At 43.7% G+C, this 22151-nt stretch overlaps 1 protein-coding gene across 2 annotated transcripts in view; it reads right to left on the bottom strand.

The window, feature by feature from the left end:
- The window catches only part of LOC106577854 (suppressor of tumorigenicity 14 protein homolog), a 39696-nt gene that overhangs the window by 5426 nt on the left and 12119 nt on the right, over positions 1–22151 (bottom strand). For both annotated transcript variants that reach the window (XM_014156251.2, XM_014156260.2), the window contains exons 2-16: positions 16913–17060; positions 16010–16164; positions 10724–10794; positions 10252–10421; positions 8553–8588; positions 7725–7956; positions 5643–5782; positions 5247–5350; positions 4642–4751; positions 4353–4483; positions 3645–3749; positions 3229–3336; positions 2788–2901; positions 2270–2389; positions 1557–1737 (exon numbers count right to left, since the gene is read on the bottom strand). In XM_014156251.2, coding sequence (XP_014011726.1) covers positions 1557–1737; positions 2270–2389; positions 2788–2901; positions 3229–3336; positions 3645–3749; positions 4353–4483; positions 4642–4751; positions 5247–5350; positions 5643–5782; positions 7725–7956; positions 8553–8588; positions 10252–10421; positions 10724–10794; positions 16010–16164; positions 16913–17060 — 1925 coding nt within the window. The remainder of the gene's footprint in view (positions 1–1556; positions 1738–2269; positions 2390–2787; positions 2902–3228; positions 3337–3644; positions 3750–4352; positions 4484–4641; positions 4752–5246; positions 5351–5642; positions 5783–7724; positions 7957–8552; positions 8589–10251; positions 10422–10723; positions 10795–16009; positions 16165–16912; positions 17061–22151) is intronic.

The raw sequence follows: 22151 nt of genomic DNA, 5'->3' as shown, positions 1-22151 counted from the left end.
AACTACACTCTCTTCTACCATTGTCTTAAATATATTTAATGGTCTCGTTGCAAAAGCTAAATTGTCGCAAGGGAACTTTTATTTATTTATTTTATTTCACCTTTATTTAACCCGGGTAGCAAAGATTATAGCAAACACCACTGAAACGGAATTGGTGCTCGCTAGCTTTGCAAATTCAGCTATTGTTGGAAGCCAGCCAATATGAAACAAACTATTAAAATTACAAAAGGTTGCAGCATATGTTGTGTAAATGGTGAACTCATACAGCTGTCAACTCTTGTCATTTTAATCCATTTCACATTTGCTAGCTACCTTTTAGATCGAAGCCCAAATAGAATGACAGAAGATAAGATGATAGAAGCCCATCTCCTACTGTAAATAACCTACACACACTGTGTGTGTAGCCAGCCAGCCAGCCAGGTAGAAAAATGGCAGAAAAATAAAAGACGGACATCAGAGTATTTTTCAGTACACCAAAACGCAAAGTAAGAACCCTAGGAGCCTAATATCTCAAAGACTACTTGATAAAATGTTCATAAGAAAGAAATGAAATTCTAATGGATGTGTTTCACAATGATGTCATTAGGCAGAGCAGGCAACAGATGGCACACAGACAGCAGAGTTGGGGACAGATATGCAGGGACAGACTGGCAGAGACAGGGAGTTTCAGGTAAGTTTGTGTCTTTGTTTGGCAACATTATGAAAGGTTCTCAATTTTTTGACTTGTAAAATAGGAACATAATTGGAAAATGCCATGGATACCCCCACTCTCAACTTAAACTGGTGACTGAACTAAGATTTGTTAAAGGCAATGGTATTGCTGTTGTGATTAGTTGTGTTGTTTTGGGTACCGGTAGTTAGGAGTACGGCAAACACCTTATTTCTTTGATTCCTCAATATACATTTACCATATTACAATGTAGGCTATGTGTTACAGCACTACTTTTGGTGTCCCCCTCAGGAATTGCTCTTGAGAAAATTTCATGTAATTGTCCCCTCCAAAGTTGATATCAGATTTTTGCCCCTGCCCTTAGTATTAAATGAATGAACAGGTTCCCTAAAACGATGTTCTCTGGAATAATGAATAATAATAATAATAATAACAAACTAAGTTAACTCAGTGAAGTAGATGAAAGACTGCAGAGTGGCCATAAACTACCCCCGGCTTGGGAAAGAAGGACAAGAAAAACGTGTTTGACACCAGAGTAGAGGGAGATATCAGTGGCTTCAGAAGCAGAGATGGGACGATCTGTCTGTGAATCAGAAACCAGAAGAGGTGTGAGGGGTGCCATGTACACATGCAGGGCTGGAGATCTTGAAAGAAGAAGTCAAGGAGAGAAGCTTCAGTAGAGTAAAGAAGCCATAAACTACCCACACGCATGACGGGATAGACAAACCCAAAAAAGAGGCATAGAGAACAAAAGCAAAGCGGGAGGGAGGAATGAAGGGAGGATATTTGAAACAATAGGAAGGACAATCTGCAGAGAGGCGGGAGGAGCAGAGAGGAAGGGCGAAAGGAGGAGCAGGGAGAGAAGTGTTGTGTATGTGGAACTCACTCAGGGCTGATGGTCTTGAAGCAGTGGGCGGCAGACAGGAGCCAGCGGTTGGAGATGATTGACGCGCCACACACATGCCCATGGGTCTGGAAGTGCAGGCTCACCTGCCAGGGCCACTCCCCCAGCTGCGCATTCTCCCCGCCCACAATACGGTTAAGCTTGTATGGCCGGACGCCACAGTCTGTTGGGAAGTATGGCGGAATGGAGGAGAGGAAGAGTGAGATGAGCATTAATGAACAGAGAGAAGAGAAGGAGAAAATAACTTCAACTTGACACCGCAGCCTTGGAGCTGAACCGCGCAGCTCATTGGAATTATAATAAGGTACCGACATATTAGCTTATCAAAAAAAACACTGCCAGCCCCCGAGGCTTGTAGGAAAGGAAAAACACAAAAATATTCACACAGACGTCAATAGTTCTCCAAAGAAGAATCAAATAAAAAGTGCTGGATGGAGGCCCTCCAGCTTGTTTGGTGCTCTGTAGACAAGCAGCCAGTCATACGTATCCCAGCCCCACTACTCTGCTGTCCTGTAGCTCACTGTTAGGAGTGACAATGATGAGCTTTTTTGCATCATACAGGAGTTCTAAAACTACATGCCAACTCATGGATGTTTTTACAAAGACAGAGAGAGATGCCCAGAGAATAGGAAGCGAGTGAAGACGTAAATGAGAGGAGGAATGAAAGAGCTTGCTGCTGGGTTGTCTTGTCTTACCGCAGCCCTCCTCGTCTGATTCGTCGGTGCAGTCTTTGACCCGGTCACACTCAGCGTTCACCTTGTTCACACACGCCTCGTTCTTACACTTAAAGCTAATGTCAGAGCAGATACCAGGAGCTGCACAGAGAGAGAGGTAGATACAAATAAAAAGTCAAAACCCATCAAGAGATCATAAGAAAACACATTTCTGATTTAAAAAAAAAAACTATCCCATTTTTCATAAACCTATTTCAGTGTTAGGCCAGGTTTGATGAAAAAGACACTCCAATCAGTCAGGCATTAGAATGCAGTGCACCATACACAGTGATGGTGCTGTGGTTTACATTGATTGGCTGTATTGATTGAGACGGTCTAGTCTAACATCCCACTTTATCCACAAAACTGAGATTGAAAAGGAGTGACAGGGTTTTCATGTGAGGAGGTGTGTGCAGTAGCATAAACATAGCTAATGTATGTCAAAAGAGAGGTGTGTCCTGTCACGTAATGAGTGAGGAGCCTGGTGTGTGTTGACTTACTGACGGTACAGGAAGCCTCGTCACTCCCATCCACACAGTCCGTCTTAGTGTCACACACCACATCCTGAGGCAAACAGGTCCCGTCACCACACCTCCACTCATTCTTCGCACAGCCTGGGGGGGGAGGACGGGAAAGAGATTTACTGATGTGGCCAGACTGGACTCTTGTTCTCCCTCCATCCCTCCCCCGCTCTGTGCTTTGAAAGGCTGAATGCATTATACATGTTTAAGAGTCTTGACAGAGGCTGAGCAAGTTGGGCAAGGCTTCCAACAAGCCACATTACTGATAAAGTAATGACCACACACAGCTGAGCTAGGAGCCAATGTCCATCGATTAGCGCCTTTAATGTTAGCACAATTAGTATGGCATTAGCGGGCCGTATAGCCCGCAGATTGGTATTACATAAATAGAGGGGTCTGGCCAACTAGGAGGCTACTCACTGCAGTGCTTCTCATCACTCTCGTCACCGCAGTCGTTGACACGGTCGCACACCCAGTACTTGGGCTTGCACATCCCGTTGTCACAGGCAAACTGGTCCTTTTCACATTCTGAAAATAGCAAGAGGAAATGTCTAGTGTCAGAGGGTTCTATTACACAGACATGCACACACACACACAGGAATGTGAGGGGAGTGGGAAATATGTGAAGGGAGGGTAAGGGGGATGAGGGGAAGTGAGGAAGGGAGGGATGAGGGGAAGTGAGGAAGGGAGGGATGAGGGGAAGTGAGGAAGGGAGGGATGAGGGGAAGTGAGGGATGAGGGGAAGTGAGGGAGGGAAGGAAGAAGGGGAGTGAGGGAGGGAAGGAAGAAGGGGAGTGAGGTAAGGGTGAGGCCAAGCGAGGACAGGGTCTACTTACTGCAGTTAATTTCATCACTCATGTCCCCACAGTCATTCCAGCCATCACAATGCAGCTCCTTCTTGATACAGAACCCAGAGCCACAGGCAAACTGGTTGGGGCAAGCTGCACACAGTAACAGAACGGAGGGAATGAAGAAGGAAGGAGGGAGACGGGGGGAGGAGGCGAATGAGAGCGAGGGAGGAGAGAGAAAGATGGAGAGCGAGTGACAGAAGGAGTGTGAGGGAATCAGTGTATATCCGGCCTATCCGTCTTGTTGCCATCTGCTCATCCCTATTGACCAAAGCAATTAGAAATCCATTATGGCCCAAACTCAGAGAGCAGCATTACAGAGGGTGGAGGGGACGAGGGGAGTGGAGGGGACTGAGACTAGAAGTGCTCCTGACTGATAAAACAGACAATAAACACGCTCCCATGGTGATTGGTGGACCCGTGATGTCAGAGCTGCAGTCTGTAAACCTCCATCATTGAACCGTCTCTGGCTGAGTGTCAGTCAGCGTGCCACTGGGTTTGGGGCACTAGTTCAGTTGTTATAGTGACGATTACTCTGTCATATAGCAACTTTCACTTGAATAGCACCACCACTCCCATATCAGTTGCCATGGAGATTAAGAGGGGTTTGAAAACAGTACCATAAAATGGTAGCACCTTCATAGGACGTTTCATACAATCCAGAGTCATATATAACACCAGAGAGAAAATACTCACGGTTGGAAGGATCGTATGCATTGTACTGAGCCTGGAAGCCTTTGTCTGTGAAGGACTCGTCAGAGTGGAACATCACAACCAGAGAGCTGGTGGTACTGGTAAGGGCCAGAGAAGACAGCTCCCCACAGTACCTGACACAAAGCACACAACGTTTCTTTGAGTGGAAATACTGACATTGTACGTCAATGGGATATCATGGTTTAAAGCAGAGAACACATTTCCTTTATCCTGTGATAATCAATAAAGTCATATTGTTCTATAGAGCTCCAGTAAGTAGAGTAATTCTTACTTGGTGCCCATGACCTCAATGTAGTCTTTGTGACACACCCTGACGTCCACTCTCGGCTCCTTCATACGGAACATGGTGAACTTGACACGTACCTGCTTCCCTGCAGGGACCTGAGAGACAGGGTTGTGGTCATGTGAGTCTTAAGAGTTGGAAAATGCCACCACTCCGCCCTGCTCCTTAGAGGTATGCACTTGTTCCTTCCTCCTCATAGATTTTAAATAAATGGTGCAGGAAATATGGTGGGAAGTCCCTCGAGCCTGCTTACACCAATTCAATGATTTGAAATCCACAAGGGGAACGGGACCAAGTGGGAGGTGTAGGGAATTGGAACTTAACCTACAGTAACTGTGGGAGAACACCTAGCCCACATCCTCCCCCCAGACGCACAACCTTAAGGGCTGCTGCTGCAGCAATAGGACAGATGAAGATGGAAGAGGTACTGAACAGCCTGGCTGACATTCTGCAGCCTCAGCATTCCCCTCATACAGAGCTATGGATGGTGCAGGAAAGAGAGGACTAGAGAGAAGGACCAGAGAGCGAGGGGGTAAATAGAGAGGTAGCAGAGAGGGGGGTAACAGAGGGGGCTATGGTGCAGGACCACCTACCTCGATGGTCCACTTGCAGTCCAGGGCTGGGGGATAGAAGCTGGGGTAATGGGGAGAGCTGAAGTTCCCCTGAGCATCACTCAGGACTCCTCCACAACTTTTGGCTAAAATGGCAACAGTTGGGTCATTAGAGTGTTCACCATGTTAACTTAGTGAAATATGGACTGTTTGACTGGCATTGGGGCGGCAGGGTAGCCGAGTGGTTAGTGCGTTGGGCTAGTAACCGAAAGGTTGCAAGTTCGAATCGTTCTGCCCCTGAACACTGTTCCTAGGCAGTCATTGAGAATAAGAACTTGTTCTTAACTGACTTGCCTAGTTAAATAAAGGTAAAATACATTAAAAAAAAATTGTAGTTGTACATCTTGGCAAGGGGATGACTGTCTGATGTTAGCTTACATGTTGTTAGGGGGATGATTGAGTACTCTGCATTGAAGCCGGGCCTCTGGACAGCACTGTCGGTGACGAGGTTGATGAGCATGATGTTACTGGATGACACCACCTCCAGGGGATTGCTGGGAGGCCTCTGACCACACTTGCTGTAGGAGGAGATTCATACAGGAAATGGAGACGTCAGCCAATGACAGGGCTGGGCAACACTGATCAAGGTGTGGGACTTCACTGACAGAATGTGGTGCAGGCATGAAAGGCATAAACCATCAGTATACCATCTACACTGTGTTGTTAGAGTGACATAGTACACTTTTAATAAAAACACATGAATCAGAAACCCAAAGAAGCCCATTAAATACATTTGAAATGTCTAAATAACTGATGAGCACCGACACATCAGAGCATTAAATCAACTATTCAAGGGAAGAAAAATAGCCCTGCACGCTCAGACACACACGGCATTTCAAAGTCAAACAGGTATTTTAGCTAAACGTTCCTGCATCGTGGGCCGGCGGCCGGAGCCACAGAAGTGTGAATGACGTTGCAAGAGCAGCCCTACCTGCAGCAGGGTAATGCCATTAGAAACTATTGTATTAAGGCCCTCATAAACCTGGTGTCACCTTGGATAAATCTGATAGGCTGAGCAGCAATATAAAATCTTATGCAGCGCCTGGCTACCCGCATTTGTTTGGCGAAGGGTTTGGAACTTGAAATTGCCTGCAGTGTAGCCCCCACTGATTTGCACTCAGGTTGCCACAGTGGAGGGGGGGAGAAAGAGAGAGAGAGAGATGCAAAAACAGTCCACAGACAACCAACCACCCCTGGTAGATTGGAAAAGAGAGGTCCTTCTGAGCCAACTCAATCTCACTGAAGGTCCCCAATGTTAACAATGAAAGACAACGTGCTGGGCTAAATGCACCAGGATCCCAACAAGTGACTAAAATCACCAATGATGTGACGGGAATGAAGTCCACAGCATTCGCTACACTTCAAAACGACCGTTTTCTCCCATGTCTTTCAATCCCCACTGGGGAAAGTGATGTTCCGGTCCCTCTTGGGAATTCTGGAAAACTACATGACACACTTGTACTTTCTTTCCTCATTAAGTAAACATATGTTGGTACTGGTAGTATGCATGTCTTGGTTGGACCCTAATTAATAAAAGGTTGTAAACGAGTGGGATACACAGTGTACAAAACATTATGAACACCTTCCTAATATTGAGTTTTACCACCCACTTTTGCCCTGAGATGTCGGGCCATGTTGACTCCAATGCTTCCCACAGTTGCATCAAGTTGACTGGATGTTCTTTGGATGGTGGGCCATTCTTGATACACACAGGAAACTGTTGAACGTGAAAAACCCAGCAGCGTTGCAGTTCTTGACACAGTCAAACCCGGTGCGCCTGGCACCAACTACAATACCCCGTTCTAAAGCACTTACATTTTTTGTCTTGTCCATTCACACACACAATCCATGTTTCACTTGGCTTAAAAATCATTAACCTGTTTCCTCCCTTCATCTACACTGATTGGAGTAGATAACAGGTGACATGAATAAGTGATCATAGGTTTCACCTGGTCAGTCTGTCATGGAAAGAGCAGGTGTTCCTAATGTTTTGTATACTCAGTGTATGTTTCTTGGTAGGACGAAGAATATATTATTTATTGTGCTGAAAGAAAGCAAGTTTGAAGTTGACTTTCTGCTTCCTTTGTTAACATAGCTTTATCGATTGGAAACAAACCCACATTCTCACAGCACAACAACCTATCAATTACACTTAGCCTAGACACCAGGAAACCACCTTCGATTGAACAAAGCCAATATGTCTCACACAAATGTGCAATCTTACAATTGAATTCACTTGTCTGTGTATCACTGCTGATATTAAGATGGAGTTTGTCACGGATTTCCTTGGGCTGTTGAGAATAGTGGCATTATGACAAACACTGGCCTGATTCAGCCTCTCTCATTACCATCCTGTACAAGAGTCTTTGGGTCCATGAAAAGCACTAATAAGAATCTATGCATTATTCATATTATTTATCTATCATCATCATCACCAGTAGTGGTTGTGAGAGCACTCACTGAGTGATGGCCTGGGATTCATCCGGGCTGAGGGAGTCGTAGATGGACACAAAATCGTCAGAGCAGTCATCCTCTATGTGGAAGTGGGCGAAGCGGACTGAGATGGCGTTCTGTTCCGGGGCTCTGATCTGCCACTGGCAGCGGGACTGGGCCGGGTACTGATCTGGAAAGCCTGGAGACTGGAAGCTCTGAATTAAAGTGCCAGCCTCCAACCGGAAGAAACACTCGAAATCTGATGGGCAGGAAATGAGCAGCATAACAGATGACATTAGTAGATGTACAGACATAAGTACAGTAGCCCAACAAGGCTGTGGGTTTTCCCTGGTCAGCTCACATGCTAAGGAAAAACTTAGACTCGCTAGTCCCAAAAGTGCAAATGCCAAGGCAGATAACATAGTAGGAAAAAAAGATTAGAGCTGTGTTGTATGACATCAATCAAAATGTCATATCATGGTGCGGAGAAAAGTACACATCTTATACCATATCTACTACACTGTTCATCATCCAGTGTCATCTGTTGATGCAATGTCAACTATCAACTCTCCTCTGAAATGAAATGTAACATGCGCAAAATCATTTGAGGATTACGCATCAACACAGACGGTAAAAAAAAGGAGAGTGAAATATGCCAACATCCATTTTTATTCAGTAGTCCACTCATGTACTATATAGCCAGGGCTCTCAATCTCTTCATGAATGGAGCAGCAGCAGTATTATGTATCAAGCGGGGCAGGCATTCTCACAGACTGGCAGCAGCGGGGTGAACATCTAGCGGGTGGAAAATTACAGCGAAATGTGATGGAAACGGGAGACAGTGGGTTTACTCACCGGCTCTGGGGTTCCTGGCCATCCTGGGGTCTGTGCCTGGAGAGAAAGGGGGGGTGAGGGAGAGAGAAGAGTGGTGGAGTAAGAGGGGGAGGGAGAAGAGAGAAAAGGAGAGATGAAGGAGGAGAGGGAAAGGGGAAATGAGAGGTAAGGAGGGAGGAGAGGGTTAAGAAAGTGTTACCAAACTGAGAAGCTGATAGAGTGATGCATGGGCGTATAATATTGGACTGTTGTCTAACATTCCCTCGCCCCGCAGAGCCCAGGGATGCATCTCTGTCTAACTGTCTGACAGCCACATCAAATCATATAAACAGAAATCATTTTAAAGAGAGCAAAACCACAAAGTAATATAAGGTGACCTATTTGCAATGCAATGTGAAGTAGACAGAAGCTAGAATAATGATAATGGCTACAGCCAGGCAGGCAGGGAGCTAGAGGGCAGTCCAGGGGCCAACTACTGTAATGTCATTAGAAGAACCAAACTACATAAAGTGTCCAATCTCTGATACAATAGAAAACAGAGTGGCGTCCCTTATACCTCCACGTTATCTTATTAGGGCATGTCAGAGACATCTAGCTGGCATAGAACAGCCATTAATGCTGAAATCAGATCAGATATGAATGCTTATGGAAGATGACAGAGAGCGGGGCTTGCTTCAGACAATACATTTCTCTTCATTAAACACAACCCTTTAGTTGAGGGGAGACCAACCATCCTTCTGGAGAGCTACTGGGTGTGCAGGCTTTTGATCCAACCCTGTTACCCCCTCATTCAGCTGATCAAGGTCCTGGTGACCAACTCTGTTACCCCTCATCAGTGCCAGTTCTAGACCATTTCAACTGGGGGGGCCAAGCTGGGGCCAGTTGTACTGTTAGAGGGGCCAGTTACATTAGACGTTAGACGTTATTGTTGTCACATCGTTTTCTTCACTGCATTGTAGGCATTAGCAGGCAAAATACCATGTTCATAATCATTAGTGTTCCGTGTTACCACGGTCTAATAACGGATGTAAAAAAAGAATAGCAAAAATTTGTTATGTAAAAATGATTTCATACTCCACATTTAGGGGGGCCACAAAGGGGGTCCAAAATTGTTGTCACAGGGGCACTGCCCCCCCCCCCAGAACTGCCCCTGCCCCTCATTCAGCTGATCAAGGTCCTGGTGAGCAGCCAATTAGTAGAATGATAGGTGTTGGATATGGGTTGAAGCGGAAGCTTGCAGGACTCAGGGTAACTCTCCAGGAGGAGGGTTGGTCACTGCTTGCTTAGTTTAAACCCCCTGCCCCAGAGACTACACCCCCTGCCCCAGAGACTACACCCCCGCCCCAGAGACTACACCCCCCGCCCCAGAGACTACACCCCCCTGCCCCAGAGACTACACCCCCCTGCCCCAGAGACTACACCCCCCTGCCCCAGAGACTACACCCCCCTGCCCCAGAGACTACACCCCCTGCCCCAGAGACTACACCCCCTGCCCCAGAGACTACACCCCCTGCCCCAGAGACTACACCCCCTGCCCCAGAGACTACACCCCCCTGCCCCAGAGACTACACCCCCTGCCCCAGAGACTACACCCCCTGCCCCAGAGACTACACCCCCTGCCCCAGAGACTACACCCCCTGCCCCAGAGACTACACCCCCTGCCCCAGAGACTACACCCCCTGGTTTGGTCTTGACTGGGTTGTACTAACTACTAACTCACGTGAGGCAGTGACTTGGCTGATGTGGAGGCTCTGGCCGGAGCGTTTGCCCTGCTCCCTGATGCCGTTCCACAGCACCTCCAGGACCCGCTCCTCAGAGAACTCTGGCAGCATCTCCAGGTCTGCTGCCGGGATGTCAAACTGGGTCCAGTAGTAGGCCAGCACCCCCTCACTGGAGAGAGAGAGGGACTTGAAGGAAGAAGACCAAACTATGCTGACTGAGGCCTTCATTGATCACTCACAGTCATGTACTTCAACGTCTCTATTGTGCAGGTTTTACCAAACCTCTCCTCAGGTACAGCTGGTGTTTTGAGTTGCTGCATTGGATGTTCCATTGTCCAAACTACACTTATCCAATAAGCATTTTCAAAGATTCATATTATGTAATTAAAAAAAGTGATTACATGACTAGCTTTATAGCCAACTGTACATTACCAACATGCAGAAACTCCACATCCCAGAATGCTCTCCTACCTGAAGGCGGTCACCACAGATGTGGTGTAGTACTTGGAGAGGAACTCAACTTGTTTGTAGTTGATCTTAAGCTGGTGAAAAAAGCCAAACATAAAAATTATCATTCACTAGGTTACCTGACGACCCATTTGCTGTTACCATGGCGAAGATAGGGAGCCGTGACCTCAGAGTTCAGCTGAATCCTCCATATAAGGCTAATTGATCAAGGTTAACATGGTGTTGGGAGTGCTCCAGGTATTGGTCAGTTAGATACCAAGAAAAGTTTGTCTGAGGCTGCAATAAGGCCCCTGAGAACAAGTGGGTATGCTTGCATTCCAACTGCCTGCACGCCATGAATAACAGGGTTTCCATTGGAGATCCCATGGAGGACGAGTGCTTTCAGCTACAGATATGTGAAAAAATGTAGAAAGAAACTGGATATCTAATGCTAGCATGTGCTGTTACTAATCATGCTGTCTATTCAGTGTGTGTTAAACTCCAGTTCAGACTGTAAATAAGAACGCATGTAGCGAACATGCAATTATCAGGCTGGTAAATGTTAAATCCAAAAGGTACATTATAAAGACAGTGTAGCTAAACTCACCTCAGCTCCCTGAAACAGACTGAAGAGAGTAGCAAACGATCTTCATCTGTATCAACTCTGATAAGACCATACTGAGAACCGAGAAATGAGCTGGAGACTTTTCAATGGACCATAATGGAGAAAGACCATTAACAATTTTAGAGGAGAGCAAAATGAGTGATCCACTGAAGTTAAACCCAGAAGTGTAGAATGTGATCCCATTGCAGTTTTCAGAGCTCAAACGAGAGACAAAGTGTATCAGTGGTCATCAGCTGGGATTTCAAGGACTACAGAAAATGTACAACTACCCTCAAGGCCTGCTTGCCTCTGAAATAATTTCAATATATCCCTAAAGCATAAAAGTTAGTGATTCTCAGCTTAAAAAAAGGAATATCAAGCCTCTAGGATTTTTGGTGACAACCTAAGTGTAGATTGCCTTATTTAAATCTGTTTCTAAGCACAAATGCCATATTCTACAGCAGGCAACAGCAGACTACCAAGTCAACCACACAGCACCAACACACAGAGAGGTGCATTGTTCCCTCAACAAAAAGAACTCTGTGTATTAGGGGTCAACCAATTAATTGGAATGGCCGATTAATTAGGGCCGATTTCAAGTTTTCATAACACTCGGTAATCGGTATTTTTGGCCACCGATTTGGCGATTAAAAAAAATAAAAAAATTAATTGGGGACATTTTTTTTTTTAACAAGTTTATTTAACTAGGCAAGTCAGATTAAGAACAAATTCTTATTTTCAATGACGGCCTAGGAACGGGGGTTAACTGCCTTGTTCAGGGGGGATTCGTTTTTGTAACCTTCCGATTACTAATCCAATCCAACGCACGAGGAGCATGCATGGCAGGCTGACTACCTGTTATGCGAGGGCAGCAAGAAGCCAAGGTAAGTTGCTAGCTAGCATTCAATTTATCTTATAAAAAACTAGTTAACTAGTTAACTACACATGGTTGATGATATTACTAGTTTATCTAACGTGTCCTGCGTTGCATGTAATCGATGCGGTGCCTGTTAATTTATCATTGAATCACAGCCTATTTCGCCAAACGGGTGTTGATTTAACAAGCGCATTTGCGAAAAAAGCACTGTCGTTGCCACAATGTACCTAACCATAAACATCAATGCCTTTCTTAAAAATCTATAAACAAGTATATATTTTTAAACCTGCATATTTAGTTAACCTGTTGGGGATAGGGGGCAGTATTTGCACGGCCGGATAAAAAACGTACCCGATTGAATCTGGTTACTACTCCTGCCCAGTAACTAGAATATGCATATAATTAGTAGATTTGGATAGAAAACACTAAAGTTTCTAAAACTGTTTGAATGATGTCTGTGAGTATAACAGAACTCATATGGCAGTCAAAACCCTGAGACAAATCCTAACAGGAAATGGAAATCTGATGTGTGGAATAACTTCAAACCTTTGCCATTGAAACACACAGGGGCTTATTAATCATTTAGCACTTCCTAAGGCTTCCACTAGATGTCGACAGTCTTTACAAAGTGGTTTGAGTCTTCTATGGTACAAACTAACCGAAAGAGAGGCTTTGGAACTTGGTCACAGGGGGAGGGCCATTTACTACTATGACGCGGCAGCCCATGGCTACCCTCCCCTTTCGAAATGTTTAGTAAGACAATGCAATCGTCCGCCTTGAATATTATTGAAGCTCTGGTTGAAAAAGGCCCTAAAGATTTATGTTATACAACGTTTGAACGAACTTAAATATATATTTTTTGCACATTCGTGACGACAAGTCCCACGCGCTACGGTACATTTTGAGTAGCCTTCGGAACGCGCTAACAAGAAGGAACTATTGGGACATAAATTATTAACTTTTTCGAACAAAACTACATTTGTTGTGGACCTGGGATTCCTGGAAGTGCCTTCTGATGAAGATAATCAAAGGTAAGGGAATATTTACAATAGTATTTTTGATGGTTCCACGATGGCGCTAACATGTATCGCCTAGCCTATTTTTCTGAGCATACCGCGTCGTTTATTGCAAAGTGTGATTTCCCAGTAACGTTATTTTTAAATCTGGCAAAGCGGTTGCATTCACGAGATGTGAATCTATAATTCTTTGAATGACAATATTACATTTTAACAATGTTTTCGAATAGTAATTTTGTAAATTGTAGCGCTGATTCACCGGAAGCATTTGAGGGAAAATCTTTTCTGAACATCACGCGCCGATGTAAAATGCTGTTTTTATATATAAATATGAACTTTATCGAACAAAAAATGCATGTATTGTGTAACATGATGTCCTAGGAGTGTCATCTGATGAAGATTGTCAAAGATTAGTGCTGCATTTAGCTGTGTTTTGGGTATTTGTGATGCATGCTAGTTGCTTTGAAAATAGCAGTGTGATTATTTCTGGCTGGGTACTCTCCTAACATAATCTAATGTCTTGCTTTTGCTCTGGGCAAGCGTCCCACCTTGCCCAGAGAGTTTAATATTGCCTGCTAACATGAAATTGTGTCACATCTCTAGCGTTCATTGCACGCAGAGTCAGGGTATATGCAACAGTTTGGGCCGCCTGGCTCGTTGCGAACTAATTTGCCAGAATTTTACATAATTATGACATAACATTGGCATAACATAACTCGTAAGCATTCATTCAGACAGCACTTTTGTGCATTTTGCCAGCAGCTCTTCGCTGTGTTTCAAGCTGTTTATGACTTCAAACCGGGTGGGTATAATTTGTGGAACGTTCCAACAGGAATCTATTCCAAAAACTTCGTAAATAACAAGGTTGCCAAAAAACAACGCATACAAAGTTGTATAGCGGCAGAATAAGATACCGGGTAGTGAGTGGTCTATTTCATTGCGTTTTTCACTCATCACGTTTATTCCGAAAAATGTCTGTCCTCACTCTGGTTGCCTATAGACAAACATTAAGAATAAGCTACGTGGTGAGTTGATGCCTATTCGGCAGCTAGTTAGCTAAATTTGTATGCATTGCTACTTTGTATGCGTTACTTTACGTTTTTTGGAACAGATTCCTGTTGGAATGTTCCACAAATTATACCCACCCCTTCAAGCCTGTCAACTCCCAAGATTAGGCTGGTGTAACCGATGTGAAATGGCTAGCTAGTTAGCGGGTGCACGCTAATAGCGTTTCAAACGTCACTCACTCAGACTTGGAGTAGTTGTTTCCCTTCCTCTACATGGGTAACGGTGCTTCGAGGGTGGCTGTTGTCGATGTGTTCCTGGTTCAAGCCCAGGTAGGAGCGAGGAGAGGGACGGAAGATATACTGTTACACTGGCAATACTAAAGTGCCTATAAGAACAACCAATAGTCAAAAGGTATATGAAATACAAATCGTATAGAGAGAAATAGTCCTATAATAACTCCAACCTAAAACTTACCAGGGAATATTGAAGACTCATGTTAAAAGGAATCACCAGCTTTCATATGTTCTCGTTCTGAGCAAAGAACTTAAACCTTAGCTTTTTTACATGGCACATATTGCACTTTTACTTTCTTCTACAACACTTTGTTTTGCATTATTTAAACCAAATTGAACATGTTTCATTATTTATTTGAGGCTAAATTGATTTTGTTAATGTATTATATTAAGTTAAAATAAGTGTTCATTCAGTATTGTTGTAATTATCATTATAAATAAAATACAAAATCATTTAAAAAAATGTATTATAATATTTTTAATTAAGTCAAAAGAAGTCGGCAGATTAATCGGTATCGGCTTTTTTTGGTCCTCCAATAATCGGCATCGGCGTTGAAAAATCATAATCGGTCGACCTCTACTGTGTATTCTTAAGTCTTGCCAGTGGAGCCAATAGTGCATTGCCAGTGGAGCCAGTGGAGCCAATGGTCTTGCCAGTGGAGCCAATAGTGCGTTGGTTTCTGATTGGCTTTGTTAGTTCATTTGTATATACTGTAGACCCAATCACCAACATATAATGACACTTTGCTCTACTGCTTCTGCAATACATGGCCAGAGGATGCACTGAATGTACCAAGCAGAGAATAATGGTGGTGGTGTGTTCTGTTGTCACATTAATGCTCAGTGAACAGTCATCTAGAATTCCATTCAGACCACCTCAGTTTTCACACATACCTTACATTGTCACTCATGCAGCCATACATACTAAAGCAACGCCACACTGACCGGGAGTTTAGCAATAGCAGTTTATCATTGTCATGTTCCTAAGTGGCGATACACACATCTCCATTACTCCAATGAAAGGAAATGTTGGAGGAAATAACAGAGTTATTAGATGATGTCCTCTCTTCCAGTCCACCCACACAAATATGCCTTTAGCAACCTCCTTCCACCAGGGGAAAAACATGCTGCGGCAGATAGGTACAACAAACCTTACAAGAGTGAGAAACTGAATCTCAGTCAGTTCTGAACTCTGAAACCTGACTTAATACCGTACCTGACTTAAAGGGTATTGTGGGTGGAGGTTAACTTGGTAGAAGGGTATTGTGGGTGGAGGTTAACTTGGTAGAAGGGTATTGGGCCAGTCATCAATTTATCCATCAAAAGTTCAACAAATTTCAGCTTTTGACGCAGGCAAGAAACTGATTGGAAATGACGGATGTCTGTCTGTCATCTCATCACTTTTGTCTGTCACCATATGACCACCATAGAAAAACGAAATCTGTTCAAACTGTTTTTTAACAGAACATCACCAGGACATGGCATCTGAGCCTAAACCGGGGTCAAACTCACTATCTCTTCCAGGTCGTCTGCCAGCTTGTTGAACTCTGTGCTGGTGGGGTCCTCCAGATTCTGGTTGTAGGGCACATTGTCCAGCTTCATGTGCCCGCTATACACCCGCTGAGCTGGGACACGCTTCATACTTATGGTGGCAGCAGACTCCCTGCCTTTGACGGAGGAAAAGAGAGTGGGAGAAAGAGGAAGTCATTTAGAAACATTCTACATGCAACACCAATGACCTCCTCAAACTTCCAGAGATGGTTAATATGATTCTCTGCTGGAGCAAATAAAAAGAGAACAGGGATTTAGGAGAATTAGGAGTTTGTTTATCTCTCTGTAAAAGCCTCTTTGATCAGGCTGTAGAGTGCGCGTGTGTGTGACTGTCAGGGTGTTCCGTCTACTCTGCACCTTGCCACTTTACTCCCCTGAATTATTAACACCAAACAAATTAAGGCCTGTCAAACAAACAAGTTATCAATGGCAAATTAAAACTTCCAAACTTTCTAATTATTTCAGATATTTGTATCAAACGTCTAGGCCCTCAAAGAAGCAGTCAGGCAGCGCCTGTGAATGTGAAATCTCCTGGGTGTTCCCTGTAGATGGCAGGTTTAGATTGGCCATGGCAGTTGGCTAGGGCTGCCAACTCAAACCCAAGTCTTTCCGGTAGATTATAAAAAGCTGTTTGCCATTATTTACATTTCAGCTATCAATGTTCAGACTTTAGAAGAAACAAACCTCCCAGAATACTCCAGGACAAACAGAGGGTTGGAAATTAGCAACATTAGTACAGTTGGAGTCATTGAGCCACTTTGGGGCATCCTTTGCATTTTCACTCCGTCAGACTGAGTGATAGTACCTACAGTCTATGATTATTACATGCATTAATCTCAGACTACATAGTAAAGTTGTACTCACTAACAAAGAGCCAGATGAGGATTCCTGTCACAGCTGCCAAGGCAAGCAGAGCGATGAGGAGTCCCACTATCACTCCAGTCTTCTTCTTCGATGCCATCTTCTCTTTGTTATCCAGGAAGGTGACCTTCTCAAGCCGCCCGTTCTGCCCCTAGGTAGACAGAGGCAGACAGACATAAAGAGGGAGATAAGTTCATTTCTTACCTACATTTATATGATGAGATTACTAATACTCGAGATGTAGGAGTACAATAACATATCCAATGTAGAGTATATGTGAGTCATCTAACTTGCAGGACAACATGGTGATTGTTAGGAGATCATGGTTTCAGGATGATTTCAGGAAGAGACTGAACACTGAAGTACAAGGCAGTAACTATAGCCACTTCCAGACTCCAGTCTTACCATACGAGGTGAAAGTAATGACAGTGGACTTGTAAAAAGCTACAAAGGAAAAGCCAGTGACTTCAACGAAGAAACTAGAAACAAAGTGCCAATTCTACTTATCCTGGCATCAGAAAGTTCCCATCGTCAACATTTGAACAGTAACAAAGAACTAAATGAAAGCTAAGATTCTGTGGCTCGGCAACTAAAATCAAGAAGCAACAGCAGCTGCATTATCCCAAAGAGGAACTGATCCAACTCACGGTCCTCATCAAGAAGGGTTATGTATCACTAGTATAACCTAAGCAATACTTCTCACTTCACATTGAAGGCTAAAACCTTACTAGTGGATTTAAAAAGAGATGAGCGCAGAGACACACAGAGAGAGGGGGAGATGTCCTTGAGGTGTTGCCATGGAAAGTTCAGTGTGTGTCTGTCTGTCTATCAGTGCAGTAGTCAGATGTGTGGTGTGTGTAGGTCAGCAGGGGAAAGACAGACAATTGCGATGTTTGCGAAACTGACCGCAATCTGGATCATCACCCTGTATTAGACTAGACGCCTTTGCAATTCAGCGTCAAACACTGATTCACACCATAACAACAATGGTGTCTGTTTTACATTACTATGTTTTTGTTTAATTTGTAAATTAACAAAAAAATGGGGAGAATCACTGACAAGTTGAAACAGGCTCAGAACAAATCCTGACGTCAAAACAGGCCCAACCAGTTTAGTGACCGGAGAGCACACACGTTGCATTGCAGAGAAGACTTCCATGGCACTCTGTATGTGCTCCACCTTCTCTAAAGGAACTGTGAGCAAGTACTTGGTGACAACAACAATACTCCCTAGCCGCTGCCTCACAACGCGACAAAAACGTCAACAAAACGAAGCCGATTGTGGATTTCAGGAAACAGCAGAAGGAGCACGTCCCTATCCACATCGGCGGAACCGCAGTGGAGAAGGTGAAAAGATTTAAGTTTCTCAGCGTACTGTCAATCTGAAATGGTCCTAGAAAATAAAGGAAAGCCGCACACTAAGAGCTCAGATGCAAAAATGTAATAACCAACGTTTCGACAGCGAAGCTGTCTTCATCAGGGTATCATCAAACACTGCGAGATGAGTCATTTATATAGTGTCAAGAGACACACAGGTGTTTGTAATCATGGCCAAGTATGGCCTAATATCATTGGTTAACTCAAATATTTTAAAAAAAAATGGCATACAAAGAACATACAAGAAGACAAACAAATGGATAGCATACGATCATAGCATTTGTAGTCTAAAATGTATCTAACAAACAATTACAATGGCAAAATCACAATGGTCCACCCGCACATACAGGGACTGTTGCGCCTTCTTCACCACACTAAGACCCTTAAACTTCTACGGATGCACAATTGAGAGCATCCTGTCAGGCTGTATCACCGCCTGGTACAGCAACTGCACCGCCCGCAACCGCAGAGGGTGGCAGAGGGTCTGCCCAACGCATCACCAGGGGCACACTGCCTGCCCTCCAGGACACCTACAGCACTCGATGTCACAGGAAGGCCAAAAAGATTATCAAGGACAACAACCACCCGAGCCACTGCCTGTTCACCCCGCTACCATCCAGAAGGCGAGGTCAATACAGGTGCATCAAAGCTGGGACCGAGAGACTGAAAAACAGCTTCTATCTTAAGGCCATCAGACTGTTGAACAACTGTTGAACAGCCATGTAACGGGACCGCAGTGGATGTACCACCCGGTTACTCAACCCTGTTTTTTGTTGTTGTTATTTTTTACCTTTATTTAACCTTTTTAACTAGGCAAGTCAGTTAAGAACAAATTCTTATTTTCAATGACGGCTCTGTTCCCTGTTCAGGGGAAGAACGACAGATATTTTGTTTTTACCTTGTCAGCTCGGGGATTCGATCTTGCAACCTTTCGGTTACTAGTCCAATGCTCTAACCACTAAGCTACCTGCCGCCCCTCCCTGGTCACTTTAATAATATTTACATACTGCTTTACTCATTTCATATGTACAGTGCATTCTGAAAGTATTAAGACCCCTTGACGTTTTCCACATTTTGTTACATTACAGCCTTATTCTAAAATGGATTTTTTTTTTTAACTCAAGAATCTACACACAAAACCTCCACAACAAAGCAAGAACATTTTGCAAATCTATTAAATAAAATACAGAAATACCATATTTACCTAAGTATTCAGACCCTTTACAATGAGACTCAAAATTGAGTTCAGGTACATTCTGTTTCCATTGATCACCCTTAAGATGTTTCTACAAATTGATTGGAGTCCACCTATGGTAAATTGTATTGATTGGACATCATTTGAAAGAGACACACCTGTCTATATAACGTCCCACAGTTGACTATGCATGTCAGACTAGTCAGGAAAGATGAACGGAGCAAAGTACACAGAGATCCTTGATGAAGTCCTGAGCGCAATGGTGCAGGTTCTTAGACTGGGGTGAAGTTTCACCTTCCAACAGGACAACTACCCTAAGCACACAGCCAAGACAACGCAGGAGTGGCTTCGGGACAAGTCTGAATGTCCTTGAGTGGCCCAGAACCTGATCGAACATCTCTGATAGAGACCTGAAAATACCTGTGCAGCAACGCTCCCCATCCAACCTGACAGAGCTTGAGAGGATCTGCAGTGAAGGGGATTAACTTCCCAAATACAGGTGTGCCAAGCTTGTAGAGTCATACCCAAGAAGACTTGAGGCTGTAATCGCTGTCAAAGGTGTTTCAAGAAAGTACTGAGTAAAGGGTCTGAATACTTATGTTTGTGAGATCTGTTTTGTTTTTTTTGTTTTTTTTATTTTGTTTTTTTAAATCAAAAATTGTGTGTTGGGGTCTGAATACTTTCCAAAAGGCACTGTATATACTGTGTTCTATTCTACTGTATTTGTCAATGCCACACTGACATTGCTCGCCCTAATATTTATAAATATCTTAAAATGGCACTCGTGTGTGTGTGTGTATATATATATATATATATATATATATATAAATAAAAGATAACTGTACTGTTGGAGTTAGGAACACAAGCATATCGCAACACCCGCAATAACATCTGCTAAATATGTGTATGTGACCATTAAAATTTGATTTGATGTCATATTGACTCATGTGCATATAGTGACTCTCCATATCAGCCCTCTCTCTCCCTACAGTACTTCAGTATGATGGGTAAGTTCAGGGCAACCTGAGGCATAGGCTAAGATCTATGTGCCCTGCCCTGGGTCCAGGGTGTGTGTCCGAGTCCGCTTGCGCACGCAGACGACAGAGAGCGATTACAGAGCAGATAGTAATCACTGCACACAATTGCCTCTGCGCCTGTGGCCCAGCGTGGAGAGAAGGACCCGATCCACCATTAGGGACGGGAGAATCGCTTCGGTATTAAATCAATTTGTCAGAAGTGCCGCCCCTTAAGATGGGGGCTCAATTACACTGGTCTAGATGATAACTCATCGCAATTAAAGGCCATTATTACCACGCTCCGGCTCTCACACATGCCTCCTAATTGGAATTTCTAACAGCAATCATGGTCTGGAATTAAGGGAATCATTAGGGATGGGGTCAGTGAGCGCTCGGGGGTCGCTCTCTCCATCAGTCACCCTGATCACAGCCTAATAAAACCATGACATGCTTTTCGTCATATCCCCTTTGTCGCCATCTCTCTGCCCTCAAACAAAAATACTACTCCCTCCAGTTAGATCCATTTGTGAACTGTGCTGATGTCTTTCCAACTACAGGCCTCAGTAGGGTCCTATGATTACACAGGAAATGGTGTTGAATGCATTAGACAGTGGACACACAACTTTCACTGACAGTATAAACAGAAGAAAACAAATCAAAAACACTGCAAAAGCCTGTCACAGTGTATTGCCTGTAAAAAGAAACACCACTAAAAGGTAAAATACAGTGCCTTCAGAAAGTATTCATACCCCTTGACTTATTCCACATTTTGTTGTGTTACAGCCTGAATTCAAAATTGATTACATACATTTTGTTCCATACAGGACCCCATAGTCACAATGTTTAGACATTGACAAATTTATTGAAAACGAAAAACATAAAATATCGACTTTACCTAAGTATTCAAACCCCTGAGTCAATACATATTAGAATCACCTTTGGCAGTAGTTACAGCTGAGTCTTTCTGGGTATATTCTAAGAGCTATGCACACCTGGATTGTACAATATATTCCCATTATTCTTTTCAAAATTCTTCAAATTGCTTGTTGAACATTGCTAGACAACCATTTAAGTCTTGCCATAGATTCAAGCAGATTTAAGTCAAAACTGTAACTCGGCCACTCAGGAACAGTTACGGTCTTCTTGGTAAGCAAATGCAGTGTAGATTTGACCTTGAGTTTTAGGTTATTTCCCTAGATTCTGCCTGTGCTTACTCCATTACTTTTCTATCCTGATTAAACTCCCCAGTTCTTAACGATTAGAAGCGTAACAACACAGACATCCCTATGTTTGAAAATCTGGAGAGCGGTACTCAGCAATGTGATGTATTGGATTTGCCCCAAACATAGCACTTTGTATTCAATACAAAAAGTTAATTGTTTGCCACATTTTCTGCAGTATTACTTTAGTGCTTTGTTGCAAACAGGATGCATGTTTATGAATAGTTGTATTCTGTACAGGCTTCCTTCTTTTCACTGTCATTTAGGTTAGTATTGTGGAGTAACTACAATGTTGATCCATCCCCAGTTGTTTCCTATCACAGCCGTTAAACTCTGTAACTGTTTTAAAGTCACCATTGACCTCATGGTGAAATCCCTGAGCAGCTTCCTCCCTCTCTGGCAACTGAGTTAGGAACGACGCCAGTATCCTTGTAG

This window comes from Salmo salar, chromosome ssa02 (genome assembly GCF_905237065.1).
Source record: "Salmo salar chromosome ssa02, Ssal_v3.1, whole genome shotgun sequence".
Classification (NCBI taxonomy): Eukaryota; Metazoa; Chordata; class Actinopteri; order Salmoniformes; family Salmonidae; genus Salmo; species Salmo salar.
Note: the sequence above shows the minus strand (reverse complement) of the source record. Positions and strands in the feature narration are given on the sequence as shown.